Raw genomic sequence first — 16,907 nt, 5'->3', positions numbered from 1 at the left:
ACAAAGATTAGTTAATTGTCTTTCTTTCTTACAGTCTGCACCTCCTGCAGTATTTTTTATTTAAATAACCCACACTCTGGACAAAATAAAGCTATGACTCTGTTTGTTGAAGAAAAGGCTTAAAAAGCATTATCCAATGAATAGTCAACATAAGCTAGTTTAGAACCATTATTAATGTATCTTTTGTCCCCCACTTCCCCATACACACAGAGATACTGCATTATAACAAGGTTTGGCTTTCTCTTGGGAAATTATAATTTTCTTCTTCTCTTTGGTTATATGATCTTTGCCAATTAATTCTCCATAGGATCAAAGTGTTTAGGGGTTTGATTTCCTCTCCTGTTGTTTAGGTTTTCTGAAAAGCATTTCCAGCTTTTGTGTGTCCTGATCACTTTTTCTTTTGCATTTATTGAATAAATATTTATTTAGGGACAACTGAGTGCCCGGCAATGGGGACACAGATAAGAATTCATAGGAGCCTCTGTCCTTAAGGTCTAGTGGGGAAAGCAGGATACATAAACCGGTGAGGATAATGAAGTGTTCATAGAGAGAGTCTCCTTAGAATATAGTGGAGGCACAAAGGCGTGGGTGACTAATGCACATGGAGGGGGAGGTGGGTTTCAGAGATGTGTGGCTGCTCTCCAGCCAACAAGGAGAGAATGGGTGTGTGAGTCAAGGTGTGGAGGATGAACCTGCCTCAGGCTCCGCACTCTGGGAGCCTGGTGTGGCTGTGTGGTCACAACAGGTGGTAGAAACTCAAAAGTCATGAGAAACAAAGCCAGAGAGATGAGCAGCAGCTGAGTTGTGGATGGCTTTGTGTGCCCTGCTAGGGACTGTGAACTTTCTCCAACAGTAACAATGACAGGACCTGCACCTAACATTTATTTATTTTTTTTTAATGTTTTTATTCATTTCAGAGAGAGGAAGGGAGAGGGAGAGAAAGATAGAAATATCAACGATGAGAGAGAATCATCCATTGGCTGCCTCCTGCATGCCCCCTACTGGGGATTAAGCCCATAACCTCAGGCATGTGCCCTGATCAGAATCGAACTGTGACCTCCTGGTTTATGGGCCAATGCTCAACTACTGCGCCACACTGGCTGGGCAACACCTAATATTTACTGACTGCTTCCTCTGTGCCAGGTTCACTTCTTCATGCTGAATTACATTAATTCCTTTGATTGCACAACCACCTTTGGAACAGGTACTATTATTACCCCTGTTTACAAATAAACAAACTTAGGCACCAGGATAATAGGGGACTTGCCCAAAGGCCCCAAAGGCAGAGGCAGGACACAGACTGAGGCAGCTTGGCTCAATAGCTCACCCTTATCACCAGGGCACCATACTTCCTTTCACCAGGGCACCGTACCTCCTTTCAAATGGCTTTGTATAGGCATCAGGGAGCAGCGGAGCAGATCTAAGTGTGGAAATGACATGGTCAGCTTCACTCTTTGGGAAGGTTGCTGTGGAGTCCCATTGCCTCTTGTATAGGAGTTGGTTTCTAAAAGCATCTACGGCTGCCAGGCCTGTGTGGCTCAATGGTTGAGTGGTGACCTATGGACCAAGAAGTCACAGTTCGATTCCCAGACAGGGCATCTACCCTGTTTGTGGGCTCGATCACCAATGAGGCAGCAGGCAGCCGATCAATGATTCTCTGTCATCATTGATGTTTCGGTCTCTCTCTCCCTCTACCTTCCTCTCTGAAATCAATAAAGAGATATTAAAAAAATAAAATAAAAGCATCTAAGGCCAAAAGTGCAGTTACATTTCTTCTAGAAGTGAGGAGTGCCTGAGTGATGTTTGCTATGTTAGCAGTGGCATTTCATGTCTCAGTCAGCCCAACACAGCGGCTTTCCCCCAGCCCTGGAACAGAGGGCAGTGTCTGGTAGACATGTAAGAGATGAATAGTCGGCTTGTCTCGGTGGGCCCTGGTGTTTGAAAAGCACAAAAGTGTGTCACAGTCCTGTGGAAACTGAGCCCCTCAGTGGTGACAGCAGACTCAGCTGCCCCTCTCACTTTCTTCAGGGCCCACACTCACTCATGGGCTGCAGAGCCCAAGTGTTGCTTAAATGCGATTTCCCCGTCCCTGTTTCTCTCCCAGGAGGAGGGGCACGGTTAGGCCTATGCCTGATGACAGCAGAGTGGAGGGAGGTCTGCATGAGGGGGAAGTGAGAAGAAGGCAGAGTGAGCAGGCAGCACAGGGCAGCTGCAGCCCAGGTGTGCGAGGCTGGCCCCCATGAAGGTCAGGGCAAGTGCATAGGAGAGTATGGATGTGAGAGATGTAAAGAGGTTAAATATTCTGGACCCAATGACCGATTGGATTTGTTCCCTTCAAGCTTTTTCTGATCTGAAAACATAGTTCATCATTGCATCTTTGTTTTCAGTCTGGTAAAATCCCTTTTAATTTCCAACTACATCAGCTTTTGTAATGCATGTTCCTGGTTTATGGCTACTGAAATAGGCTTATGAGTTTTCTGCAAGCATTAGGAACTTTGACCAATCTGTCTATTCTGTCACAATGGTGAAATATTTCTGCTTTGTTGTTGTTACACGCAGACATTATAGTAGGCCAGGTCTCTTGGTAACACTTGAAAAAAACCACCACGATGTTTAGATCTTATGCTAAGTTCATGGATTCTTCAAAAAACCAAAATGATTTTGTAGCTACTTTTAAGAAAACTTGAACATGATTACACGGATAAAAACCAAACAAACCCACCCAGGGTACAGGAAAAAGAGGGAGAAGCATATCAAAATGCTGACAGTGATTATGTTCCTTTTGGGAATTTATTTTCCCCTGTGCTATGTTTTCTACATTAAATAAAAAAATGTGTCAGTGGTACATGCAAAATGTTAAAAATGTACTTAAAAATGAAAAAAACTTAAAAAAATAAGCTCCTTGTAATCCCATAATCCTAATACAACACATGTTCTTATGTTTGAAGTGCCCTTGTTCACATGCATGCTTATTTTTCATAGCCGCAGTCCTGACAAATGCAGCTTTGTGTATTCCTTTTATTTTATAGCCCATTGTCAACATTATTTCATATTTCTACATAGTTTTCATAATTGGCATTTCTAACGGCTGCGCTGCATTCCAGGGTGTTGATGTTCCACGCTGAACTATCCCTCATTGGACATTTGGATTGTTTCCAATTCTCTTAGATACGACGTAGTGAGCATTTTTGTTCACTTAGCACTTTGAGTTGGTTCAGTTCTTTCCCTAAAGTGATTTCCCAGCAGTGAGCTTAGTGCATGACAGCTTTGAACTCTGTGATGGCTTTGGCTTGTACCAAGTAAGATCATGATTTCTGGAAGGGCCAGTTGAATGTGGATGGTCACTGGTATTTTAACAAAGTGTATTATTTCTAAATTTCATATTTATTGAAGAAAATTTAGAAAAGACATAAACCTATAAAGAAGGACATAAACTATAATCCTGCCACCCAGTGGTAAGCATTTAAAAAATGTATTTCCTGCCCTGCTGGTGTGAATCAGTGGTTGAGGTCCCCAGTTCAATTCCCAGTCAGGGCACATGCCCAAGTTGCAGGCTCGATCCCCTACAACTCCAGGAGGGGGTGTGCAGGAGGCAGCCGTTTGATGTTTCTCTCTCATTTGATGTTCCCATCTCTCTCCCTTTCTTCCTCCCTCCCTTTCTCTTTCTCCTCCCCACCCCACCCCACAAAAGGAAAATCAATAAAAAATGTATTTCCTTTCAAGTATATATTTCATCATGTTACATCATGTGGCTCTATGAAAGTATGATCTCTTCTCTATTGTTGGATGGCAGTTTACTCCTTTCTCCATTTGCGGGGTTTATTTTAAGTCATACTGGAATGAACTTTCTTGTGAAGAAATCTTTGTGCACATCTTGGAATCATTCCTTAGGAAAAGTCCCCCAAGCAGAATTGCTAGGTCAAAGAGTATGCACATTGTTAAGGCTTTTGATGAAAATTGAAAACTTGCTATTGAGGAAAGTTGTGCCATGTTATACTTCACCTGGTTAGAAGTGTACAGGAGACAGGCTGTGTGACAGCTGACCAGGGCCTGAGCCAGGTGGGTGTGGTAGAGACAAGCTGGAACAGAGAGGGAATTCAAGCAACATTTCTGAAAGAAAATCTGTGGACCTTGGTGACAGATGGCTTTTGGCATGCTGTGTGTGTATGTATGTGTGTGTATTGGGCGACCATGTTGAGAAAGAATATCTACCTTGTCTTCCACATCGGTATTCGCCAAGATGCAGGTACGATAATTAGCAAAGCACTTGCAAACCTGAGGTGCTGTTTAGACATAAAAGCTTATGGATAGTAACAGTAACTAAGAAACCCCTCCCAACAGGGCTGTCTCAAGGATGAAATGGGCTGGTGTGTGTAGATCTCCTAGGCTTTAGACAGATAGTTTTCTCTGAGAAGCTTCACAGACTCGCGAATTCCTGTAGTTTATCCTCATCTATGTGAGTCCCAGAGCACTGGGACACCTTCTTCCCTTTTACTTTGTCCTGCTTCCAGTGCAGAGGGAATTGCTTCCAGTGCAGAGGGAATCTGTATAAACAGCTGATAAGAGTTCAGCTGGCCTGACCTGTTTGGCTCAGTGGATAGAGCATCAGCCTGCGGACTGGGGGGTCCCAGGTTCGATTCCGGTCAAGGGCATGTACCTGAGTTGTGGGCACATCCCCAGTGGGGGGTGTGCAGGAGGCAGCTGATCGATGTTTCTCTCTCATCGATGTTTCTGGCTCTCTGTCCCTCTCCCTTCCTCTCTGTAAAAAATCAATAAAATATATTAAAAAAAAAAAAAAGAGTTCAGCAGGAGTGAGAGAGTCTCCTGGGAGGGAAGGAGACATCTCTGTCCTTGGTGGGCCTTAGGTCCCACCGTGGGCTGCAGCCCTGACCTCTGGCCACTTGGCCAGGCTGCATTGTGTGCACAGCCTCAGGGAGGAGACTGAAGATGCTGATAAGGAGGCCCTTCCGGTGCAGCCAGACAGGAGCAGGAAGGCTTCTGCAGAGGAGAGATTAGACACAGTCCCTGATTTAGAGAGCAACAAGGAGAGCCAGGGAACACCCTCCCTCAACCCCTCCCTCAACCCCCCCCTCACCTCCCCCCCCAACCCAGCTCTTTATGGGTGGTATTGTTTATTGTTGGAGGAGGACGACAGAGGGAGCCTTGCCTGCTTGTGCAGACGGAAACAGCAAGTTGGGTCTGGAAGGGCCTTTTTTTAGATCAGTTCAATAAACATGATTTGCAGATAGAATCTCTCCATCTTGGAAAGGAATTAATGAGTAGGAAGGGTATCTTTCTTTTCCCCCAGGAAGCAAGGTGCTAGTATTTCCAGGAGCACCCAAGACTCTTTGTCAAGCACCTGCGCCCAGGTGCTTCGTATCCTAACAAATGAGCTCTGCCTGGGGAGTTAACGCAGGGGGAGTCCAGTGCAGCGGCCCTCGCTTCTCCTTCCACCTCCCTGTAGGAGACCCAACCTATGCTCCGGGCAGTGACACCTGCTCACTCTGGAAGGTGACAGAGCATTGTTACTTTAACAACCGGATTCAGACATTTGCTTTGGTTAATGCTGATGACATGCTGTTTCAAAGCTTTAATTTTCAGTTTTCTTATGTGTCTGGTATCCCAAATGTATTGTGTATTTCCAGGAAATAGGAAAATATAAAAGACAATATAGACAAAGACTATAAATAGTAAGATATTTTATGGTTTTGCTTTTTATGAAGAGTACTGTGAAGGTCTCAGGCCTACTTTGTTTTTAGTTTTATATGTCTTTAAAAATATTCCCAGGGGCTGTTTTTGAACTCCCTCTCATCGATGGCTCCATGCCAGCCTCCATGGAGGTTATGCCCTTGGCCTTGCTCAGTAGGGAGTTATCTTTGCAGACCTTATTCATCCTAGTAGCAGCTCTGATTTGGTGTCAGACCACCAGGAATGCTCTTCTGGCTGTTGCTGGCATGCTGCATGGCCGGAGGCAACTCACTCATTTGAGTGCTTCTTCAGGAAGATTCTGTGTCAGAGTACAGTGAGAGTAATTTCAGAGCAGGAATGCTCGATACACATGTGTCAGAGTTTTACTTTTATCAGTGACACAGATACACTATTGTTCTACCCATCGGTTTTGGCTGTCATACACTGGATACTTGGTTTTGAGGGAAATCGGTCTGAAGGAATGAATCTACCGTGCAGGGACTTGCTGTGCTGAGATATGTTTGTTTGTTTATTTTTTTAATCCTCACCCAAGGATATTTTTCCATTGACTTTTAGGGAGAGTGAAAGAGAGAGGGAAAGGTAGAGGGAAACATCGATGGGAGAGAAACACATCGATTGGTTGCCTCCTGCATGAGCCCTGACCACTTACTGCACATTGCAGATGTCCTTTGCAGGGGAGGAGCCTGCAACCAAGGTATGTGCTCTTGACCGGAATCAAACCCAAGACCCTTTGGCCCACAGGCCCTATCCACTGAGCCAAACCGGCTAGGGCCTGAGATATGGTTTAATAGAGAAGCAGTGGTACCCAGAGTCTAGGTAGGATAGTCCTGCTGTGCCATGTGAAAGGGTGCAGCAGAGCAAAGAAAAGAACAGAGAAACAGAGCACCCCAAACAGATTTTTTTTTTTTTTTAAAAAAAGGACCTTTCTCCCTGTATTAAGCATTACTGTAGAATGAATAGAAGGGCAGAGTATAATTTGTTAGGATTGGAGGTTATCTTTTTCCTAGAAAGAACTAGATACGAAAGCCTCCCCAGAGGCAAACACTTGCTGGTTTTCTTTTGTATCCTTCCAGAGAGCCTCATGCTTCCACAGATAAATAATAATATGCCCCCTTTTCCTACTATACACACCACTTTCCACCTTCCTTCTTTCACTTACTGCACATTGCAGCTGCCATAGCAGGCTGCGTGGTACGTTGATGTATAGTTTCCACAGATTGTACAACTATTTTTCTGCTGCTGGACTTTTAGGTTGTTTCACATTTGCTGTTGCAAACACTGTTGTAATGTAATGAATATTCTATTCCAAGTGTCTTGTACATATTCATCAGTATAAGTGTAGCATAGATTCCTAGAAGTGGAATTGCTGGTCAGAGGGTTTGTAATAGCCTTTCTGTTTTAAATCAGTATTGCCCTCCATAGAGGTGGTGTTGATTTACCTCCTACCAGCAGTGTACCAGTGCCCCATTGTTCCATATTCTCTCCAGTACAGAATGAACTTTGCCAATCTGCAATGAAAAATGGTTTCTGGTTAAACATTCATTATAATTTTCATTATGAATTATAATTTATATTTAAAATTAAAACATAATTATAATTTACAATTATGAATGATAAATTTTATAGAGTTTGATTTACTCTTAAGAGTGAAGCTGGTCCTAGCCGGTTTGGCTCAGTGGATAGAGTGTCGGCCTGCAGACTGAAGGGTCCCAGGTTCGAATCTGGTCAAGGGCATGTACCTTGGTTGCGGGCACATACCCAGTAGGGAGTGTGCAGGAGGCAGCTGGTCGATGTTTCTAACTCTCTATCCCTCTCCCTTACTCTTTGTAAAAAAATCAATAAACTATATTTTAAAAAAAAGAGTGAAGCCGATCATTAAAAAAGTATGTAAGTGCCATTTTTATTTCCTGTCTTATAACCTATCTGCTCATGGTCTTTACCCATTTTTTTCTGTTGTGTTATTCAATTTTTCTTATTGATTTGTAGGAGGAACTCTTTATGCATTTAAGGAAGTTAGCCTTTAGTTGTATGTATTGCAATCAGTTCATTTTTGTTGTTATGCCATATAGAATTTTTAAAAGATTTAATTAGTCATTCATCAATCTTTTTATTTTATGGCAGGGGTGGGGTACGTCTAGCCCATGGGCCTCATAAGTCCTGCGAAATCATTTGGTCTGGCCCTGCCAAGGCGTTAGGGGTGAGTTAATTAAATGTTTGACCAAATATAGCAGGCTAATTTTTAAGTTGATGATTTTGTGTGGCCTGTGAATGATGTTATAAATATCCAAATGGCTCTTGGCAGAAAAAAGGTTCCCCACCCTTATCTTATGGCCCTGATTTTGAGTAAGTTTTAGAAGGTCAGCGCCAATTTAAGATTTGGTATATATCATGCTTTTTTCTAGTACTTTCATGCTTTTATTTTTAAAAATCCAAATCTTTAATTTATCTGCAATTTATTTTAGCATAAAGAGTGAGATAGAATTCCAATTTAACATTTACCCATAAAGATGTGGATTTTGATTTGTGCACTTTTACTAACTAGTTTTGTAATTTTGACCAAATTAACCTCTATGAAGCTCAATTTCCTTATCTGTATAAAGGGAATAATAATAATAATCATCTAATGGAGCTGTTGAGAAGGTTAAGTAAGATTATATACGGAAAACATTCAGCATAGTTCCTGGAACATATTAAGTGTTCAAATCATGGTCCACATTCTCAGGAACCTGGGACTACATAGTGTGTTCCAGCAAGGGGAGAAGTTCCAGGTGGTTAGGAGACAAAAGTTACCTCAAAACTCACTAGGGTGTGATTTAGGGTGAGTCACTTTGTCACCCAAACCTTCAGTTTCCTCACCTGCATATTGAATGACCAGAGCCAGTCCATGAGATATTGGCAGGTCTGGATGAGATCACATCTGTGAAAGCATTGTGTACCCTGTAAGGGACCATATGAAAAGGCTGGAGAATATGGCTCAGTGAATGCGGGGCAGAATGGCACAGGGGCGGGGGGGTGGGGGGGGCGTGTTTGATACCCCTAGCCAAGGAGCATAATTACCTTGCAATAATATGAAATTAACAGCCGGTGTAAAGCAAGGAAGCTTGCAGCAGTTGATTATAGTAATGTTTAGTAATTGCCTTCTGGTAATTAAGCAATAATGAGCTTCCTGAGACAGAACCTTGTTAGAGCAAAAGATGGATCAAATGCTTTCAATTCAGTGTATACATCTTGAGCACAAGGTGGAATATACAGACACGAGTGTCTTGTTGAAGCATGCTTCTTGTCCTTAAGGACAGTTGGGGCAGTAGACATGTAGAGCACTCCCTTCTCCGCCGGGCAGGTGCACGCGCCTAGATGTACTTGAAGGAAGGCCCACAGTGGCTGGGGTTGTCCATGAGGGAGAGACTTTGCCTTCAGAGCCCCAAATGCCAGACTGAGCCCAGTCCCCGAGTGTTGCCCAGCATCTAAAGAGCCCCAGCTCAGAAATGCCTTCTTCAGTGTCACGTGCTGCCCCTTTTTATTTTCTCTATTTGGTTGTTCGGGTTCATCAGGCGTATTCTGCTTCTTATGCTCTGCCCATCTCCCTCCGCAGCTTCTGGGTGGGCTTGGTGTTGTGTTTAGGGCCTCTGTTTCTACTGGACTTGCTGACTCAAATTTTCCCTGGGTGGGGTTGCCGGATAAAATATAGGGATGCCCAGTTAAATTGGAATTTCAGACAAACAACCAATAATTTTTTTAGTGTAAGTATGTCCCACACAATATTTGGGTCACACTTCTATACTAAAAAATTATTCATATGCCCATGTCATATTTGGAATAAACATATTAAAATTTATTTGTTGCTACCTGAAATGCAAATTTAACTGGTGGCCTTTCTCTCCTTCTTTCCCTTCTTCCCTCCTTCCTTTCTTCCTTACTCCCTTCCTTCATCTAGCAACCCTACCTATATGGCCCCGATTTCAAATGCTGTAAAATAGACTTGATTACACTAATATTTAATGGAGCCTTAGTAGCAAAGGACATTAAACGGTGTTATATGAGAAAATAATTCTGAGCTACAATCATGCTTGGTAAACCCTGGATTAAACAAGGTTGGCCAGTTTTTTTAATTGTGGGAATTTTTAGAAACTTTTAAATCTCCAGCGTTGGGTTGTAGTAGGTAGTATTTCTCAAAGGTATGTCACTATCCTTCCCCTCTCCATTTCTGGGTATTTAAGGTTATAGGAGCAAGTGCTGAATGGATGCTGACAGTCTATAATTGTAAACCATGAATTCTTATGTTGGGTTTTGGGAAAATACTTCTCTATAGAAAAAAACAACAACTTTGTATAATGTTATGATTCCGTTTTTGTTTTTGTTTTTAAATATATTTTTATTGATTTCAGAGAGGAAGGGAGATGGAGAGAAAGATAGAAACATCAATGATGAGAGAGAATCATTGATTGGCTGCCTCCTGCACACCCCCTACTGGGGATCAAGCCTGCAAATGTGCCCCTGACTGGAATCGAACCCGGGACCCTTCAGTCTGCAGGCCAACGCTCTACCCACTGAGCAAAACCGGCTAGGATTGATTCCATTTTTGTTTTACAAGCCATACATTTATGAAATATAGATGTGAGTATATAGAAATAAATACACATAGATGTGAGTATATAGGAATAAAACTAGAAGGTTGTATAGACCACAATGTTAACTGTCCTTATCCCCAGGAGGAGGTGTGGGGAGGGAAAGATTATAAGTGATTTTCTTTCCTTTCTGTTTGGCTGTATGTCCTGTAATCTGTATATATGACTCTTGTCAGAGGGTTAAAAAATGTGATTATTTCATTTTAAAAAGGATCACTATTTCACTTATTATTTTATTTGCCTCCCAAGCAATTCAGTGATCGAGGCTCTAATAGTATCCCCATTTTATGGAGGAGGAAACTTAACACAGCTCTGCAGCAGACTCGGGTCTCCTGATTTCACTGTCTTGCTGCCTGTGTGGTATGAGAGAATGGCTGTCCTGGGGAGGGGTAGTGGCACCTGTCCACCCAACCCTTTCCTCCTGCTCCCCCTTCTCCAGTTTACAGAGTCTCAGTTGAGACTGGGAGAGGGAAAGGACCTGAGTGAGGCACATGGTTTTTGAACAAGGACACGTCCTCAAATTATCTTTTTCTTGGGCAGGGGCTGGGGATCAGAAGGCAGGACAGGGATTTTGCTTTTTATTCACCAGAAGCCTTGACTTTATCTGTTATATTAGACCAGAAGGACAAGGGGGAAGTGTTCTGATGCACAACGGTGAAAACAATTTTGTTTTGTTTTTTAAAAGGTCACTTTGATAAATGATTTATGTTGCCAAAATCACATTGCCCAGAATTTTTTTCTTGTCTTTTTTTTTAAAATCTTTATTGTTGAAAGTATTACATAGGTTTGCTTTTTCCCCCCATTAACCGCTCCCATCCTCCCCCCCACCCCCAAATTTTCTTCTTTTTAATCTTTGCAAAGTACATGGTTCCTGTATCTTTTTTAAACTCATTTTTTCTCTCCTTTGTCTAATTTTCCTGTTTTGAACCTTAGGCATATCTCCATTTATTTAGCGCTATTGTGGCGAGCATGTCATTTGGGGTTTTGCTTGTTTATCTGAGTCATGGTCCTGTCTCTATCCCCGGTGCCTGGTACTTGGTTACATGGATGAACGATGATGGAATTGTGGGCGTCCTGTGCAGGGAGAAGTCTGGGTCCAGCTCCTAAAAGAAACCTGAGCTCGAGGGCACAGTGAGGAGCAGTGCTTGTAGATCTGGAATCAGGGTGTGAACCTATCAGTGTGGGGTGCTGCTTCCAGAGCGGGGAGATCCTAGAGCACCGTAGTTCAAAGGGGCTGGGCTTCCATTCACCTGAGCCTCCGCCCTCATGACAGATAGAGTGCTATTAACCATGAGGCAAGGGGCAGTGGCATCTACTTTGGAAGGAGTTGGGCTTTGGAGTTTGATGGGTCTAGGGTTGAATCTTGGTCCTAAGACTAACTAGCTGTATATCTTTAGCACAACCTCTCTGTGCCTCAGTTTCATCTTCTGAAAGCCAGGGATGATAATAGTCCCTCCCTTGTAGGATTGTTGTGAGGCTTAAATGAGTGAATACCTGTAGAACAGAACCTGGCACATCACAAACATTGAGTAAGTGTCAGCCATCATCATCATCATCATCATCAATAATAGAATATACAGTTTCTAGAGTAGCGCCTGGCCAGTGGCATGTCTTGGAAGGTGCTTGCTTCCCAGACAAGGTGTGACTTTGCTGCCCGTTTAGGGGTGGGTGTAACTGACTGCTTCTGAATGGGTTTCTCTTCCTGGGAAGCTGCCTCATCACCTGGTGATCGGTGATGCCTGAGCTGTTACATTACTTACCAAGCAGAAGAGCTTCCTCAGAGTGCAGTTTCCAGAGAATTGTGTGAGCTTTTCACTCAGCCTTGTGTTTTCTATTGGAAAGAAAACAGTAACCACAGCAGGTAACCTGGAGTTTACAGTCCAGCCTTAGCCTGCATTTTTAAAGAGTCCAAACACTTTCCTCCCAGATGTTTATTTAAAAAAAAATTCAATAGAGCATTAAAGTAATTTCTTATAGAATGAGAAGGGCCTTAATTTTTATTCTGTGGCTCACTCCAGGTGGTAACTACATGAGACTTGATGATGACCGTGGACTCGGACCAGGTAACATTTGCCTTCCTTTCCTGAAGGGGCATGATTTGGGCACTGTTAACCTTCTCTTAGGAGCCCTCTTCCTCAGGTTGTTATATTTGGACGCTGATCTCTGGATTCTCTGCTTGTTTCTTTGGCCTCTGCCAAAGATGGAGAAGTAAACGTGTGGCAAACAGCCTAAGCTCAGAAAAAGAATGCAGCCCCATCCTGTGTTCCCTGTTTATAGGCTCATGAAGACAGGGAGCTGTGGTCCGTGGGTGGTCCACAGAGCCTCAAATCTTTCTGCTATCCTTGTGCTGTCTCTGCGTTTTCTTTTCTTTTCATTGTTAACAGCTTGTGTTTTAATGAACATACTCTGTCCGTGAGTTTTTGTTCAGAGTTTGACCTTGATTCTTATTTAGATTACCACAGTGCGGTGGAAAAGAGTTTTGGATTGGAAGCCCGAGAGAGAACGGAAATCACATGTTTCTTAAGTGCTTACCCTTCATCATTTAATGTGTCAGATCTTTCTTAAGCTCCTACTAGGAGCCAGGTACTGTGAAAGGCACTACAGGGCAGTAGTTCAGGGAAATGAACCCAGGCTGTCTTAACAACTTAAGTGAGGTCTTAACAACTTTTTATTTACCTTCTCTTCTGCTCAGTATCCCCATCTGTCAAGTTAGGCTGCTAATAGTGTCCAGCAGATAGGATCGTTTGGAGGATGAAATGAATTAATAATATAGAGTGAAATGACGATGATGGGGACGGGTTGGGATCAGGACTGAACAACTTCATTACTCTCATGCTGCTCACGGTTTTGTGTGTGTGTGTGTGTGTGTGTGTGTGTGTGTGTGTGTATATGTATGTGGCCGAGGTGCTGAGACATGCTGTTGGAGACAGATGTATATGATTAAATACAGTAAAGCATGATGAGTACTACTAAAGGAGAGGAGAATGGTATTGGTGGAGCATATAGCAGGTGCCCAGCCCCCCCTCATAGGTCAGAGAAGCACATCAGAGAGAGCAATGTTTAATCTGAGATCTAAGGGAGGAATAAAAGTTACCTGGGCTGGGAGTGGTGAGGAAGGTTGCATTCTGTGTGGTGTTTAAGAAACTGAAGAAATCTTGTGAGCCCTAGCCGGTTTTGCTCAGTGGATAGTGTCGGCCTGTGAACTGAAAGGTGCCGGGTTAGATTCCGGTCAAGGGCACATGCCTGGGTTGTGGGTTTGATCCCTAGTGGGGACTTGCAGGAGGCAGCTGATCCATGATTCTCTTTCATTGTGGGTGTTTCTATCTCTCTCTCCCTCTTCCTTCCTCTCTGAAATCAATTAAAAAAAAATCTAATGAGCCTACAGTATGGGCAGAGATGGTGCTGACAATAATGAAGGCAGAAACCAGACCATGGAAAATGTGTGAGTCACAGTGAGGATTTGGGGTGACTAAGAGCCAGATACTGTCCGTGGGACTTTTCATTAATTACTTCAAGCATCACAACTCTGTGGTCTAGGTGTTATTAACCCCATTTTGCTGGTGGTGAAGTTAAGACTCTAAAAAATTTTCACTTGCCTTCAAGGCACAGACTTAAAAGGCAGCACAGTCAGGGTGTGAATCTAGGTTTCTCTGGCTCCAATGCTAGAGTTCTTTTGATGACTTCAGGCTATCCTCTTAATTTCCTTTATCTTCTGTTTACTCACTTGTAAAGTAGGGAACATAAATACCCACCTCATAGACTTATGAGAACATATGGAAATATACATAAGGTGCCAAGTACCTTGCCTGGCATATAGCAAGTACAATGACTTCTTATGAACCCAGGTTCTTGACAGAGAAGTGTTTTCCTTTCATGGTCCCCTGAACTGAGACAGAATCCCAAATGAGCTGCCAGCTGCATTTGGCCTGGTTGTCAAGTCATCTTTCCAAGGACCAGTTGAAATTATGATCCACAGAGAACACACCGTTGCACACAGGGAACTTATTCCTCTTGCTATCTGACAGGTGACAGTACAGTGGGCTCTGCTTCTGTCCCGCAGCCCTGAGTCATTTGCTCCCCAGCTGGCTGAGGCTTCTCTGGCTCTCCTAGCATCCTTCCCCTCATGGCTTGCTGTCACCCTTTCCCTCCTCCTCCAGAGTCCACCAGGCTTGTTCTGCCTGCACCTTATGAAATGAGCTCTGTTACTGATTGGAATTGAATTGAACTTTGTTGTTGTTGTTTAGCTTTTGTCATGTTGGTCCCGAGGGCAGAGATCTCTGTATGGTGATTAGCACAGTACTATTGTAGGTACTCAATAGACCACAATTATTTTCACTAGGATGGGGCTTTATGGATTCTAAGACTCTATTATATAGTGGGTTTTAAAAAAATCTTCACAACAGCCCTCTGAAGTAGAGCTATAGTATTCTTCTTAGCACAGTTGGAGAAACTAAGGCTATAACTTAAGCCAGTGATGGCGAAGCTATGACACGCGTGTCAGAGGTGACACGCGAACTCATTTTTTTGTTTGATTTTTCTTTGTTAAATGGCATTTAAATATATAAAATAAATATAAAAAATATAAATCTTTGTTTTACTATGGTTGCAAATATCAAAAAATTTCTATATGTGACACAGCACCAGAGTTAAGTTAGGGTTTTTCAAAATGCTGACACGCCGAGCTCAAAAGGTTCGCCGTCACTGACTTAAGCAATATGACCATTAATGAATTATTTCATTCTAGAGGCACCATTTACTAGGTGTAACTCTGTTCCATGATCTAGGAAAATAGAGCTGAAAGATGTAAGCCCTTTCCTCAAGGATAGGATAGACATTTGAACAAATAACTGTGTATAGCAAGTGAAGTTTAGGACAGAGGAATGATGAAGGTGTTTAACTTATATTTGGGGAAGATCAGTGAGAAATTCAGAGAGAAAGAGATGGACTCTTCTTTGCCTTGCTGCCTTGCACCCCAGCTTCTCTGCACATAGACCTGTAATGTCCTTTCCATGCGAAAACACATCTTATCACACGAGCGACCTGCGACCTGACTACTTGGAAGTGTAAAGGTTACCAGGCGAAAGAACATCTGTGTCATTTACTCTCTGTGGTCTGAGGTGGCTGGGGAGGAATAAAGTCCATCTGTGACCAAACACCTGTGTTCCTCTCTCCCCGGCAGAGTCACCAGAGGGGAGCATTAAATTGCTCTTCAAATGAGTCAGACCTGCTTTTCCTGAGGAGACAGGGCCGGCGCAGCTTCAGCTCTGTGGGCAAGTCTGACCAGGCCCCATCTCACTCTTGCCTGTGTTTGTTTGCCTTGCAGCTGTGTAAATGAGTATGGAAGATTATGATTTCCTGTTTAAGATTGTTTTAATTGGCAATGCTGGTGTGGGGAAGACGTGCCTAGTCCGACGATTCACTCAGGTAAGAGAACTCGGAAGTCCAAGATTGGCTTTCTCGGTGTGGCCTGTGGGGTTAGGAGAAATAACAGGATAGGTGACTGGCCCCATGCCAGCTTCTTGGCTGCCAGTTATTAATGCTCCGTTTGAAAGAGCACCAGCTTTGTAGCCTAGGCTAGAGCTTTTTTTTTTTTTTAAATATATTTTATTGATTTTTTACAGAGAGGAAGGGAGAGGGATAAGAGAGTTAGAAACATCGATGAGAGAGAAACATCGACTAGCTGCCTCCTGCACACCCCCTACTGGGGATGTGCCCGCAACCAAGGTACATGCCCTTGACCGGAATCCAACCTGGGACCTTTCAGTCTGCAGGCCGATGCTCTATCCACTGAGCCAAACCGGTTAGGGCTAGGCTAAAGCTTTTAAACCACCTTAAGGAAGCATGGCTCTCTGGGTCACCACCACCCTTCTATGGTCTTGTTGCTTCTTTTAATAAAAAGGGGCAAGTAGTTTTGTTTTCAGTGTGTGGCATCAGAAATATATGATTAGGCCCTGGCCGGGTGGCTTAGTTGGTTGGAACATCATCCCGTACACCAAAAGATTTTGGATGTGATTCTCGGTCAGGGCACATATCTAAGTTTCGAGTTCCATCTTCAGTCAGAGTGCATATGGGAAGCAACTGATCAATGTTTCTCTTTCACATTGAGTATCTCTCTCTCTCTCTCTCTTCCCCTCCCTCCCTCCCTTTCTTCCTTTCTCTCAAAGCAATAAACATATCCCCAGATGAGGATTTAAAAAACAAATTATCAGATTAATAAATAGATTATTAATTAATAATAATCCAAAGGAGGAAACAAATGAATCTGGATATCAAATTAAACCTAAATATTAATTTTAAAAAAATCTTTATTGTTGAGAGGATTACAGATATCCCCCCTCCCCCCAATTGCTTCCCTCCATCCAGTTCTCACCCTATCCTAGGCCTTCACCACCCTATAGTCTGTGCCCATAGGTAATGCATACATGCATATAAGATCTTTGGTTAATGTCTTCCCACCCCTTCTCCCCCCTTCCTTCCATCAGTCTGTCCCATGTTTCCATGCCTCTGATTCTATGTTATTCATCAGTTTATTTTGTTCATTAGATTTCTTGTTCATTTATTTTGATTTTTATA

At 43.0% G+C, this 16,907-nt stretch overlaps 1 protein-coding gene across 3 annotated transcripts in view; it reads left to right on the top strand.

Annotated features, from left to right (window-relative positions):
• RAB30 (RAB30, member RAS oncogene family) overlaps positions 1-16,907 on the top strand; it is a 78,577-nt gene that overhangs the window by 48,745 nt on the left and 12,925 nt on the right. For 2 of the 3 annotated variants that reach the window (XM_081100112.1, XM_081100111.1), the window contains exon 2: positions 15,658-15,758. The exons of the other annotated variant lie outside the window; for it this stretch is intronic. In XM_081100112.1, coding sequence (XP_080956238.1) covers positions 15,666-15,758 — 93 coding nt within the window. In that variant the 5' untranslated portion in view covers positions 15,658-15,665. The remainder of the gene's footprint in view (positions 1-15,657; positions 15,759-16,907) is intronic. 3 annotated transcript variants of the gene reach the window in all.

The sequence above is a fragment of the Myotis nattereri genome, assembly GCF_964212035.1.
Source record: "Myotis nattereri genome assembly, chromosome: 9".
Taxonomy (NCBI): domain Eukaryota; kingdom Metazoa; phylum Chordata; class Mammalia; order Chiroptera; family Vespertilionidae; genus Myotis; species Myotis nattereri.
The sequence above is the reverse complement of the archived record's forward strand: the minus strand, read 5'-3'. Positions and strand labels throughout refer to the sequence as shown.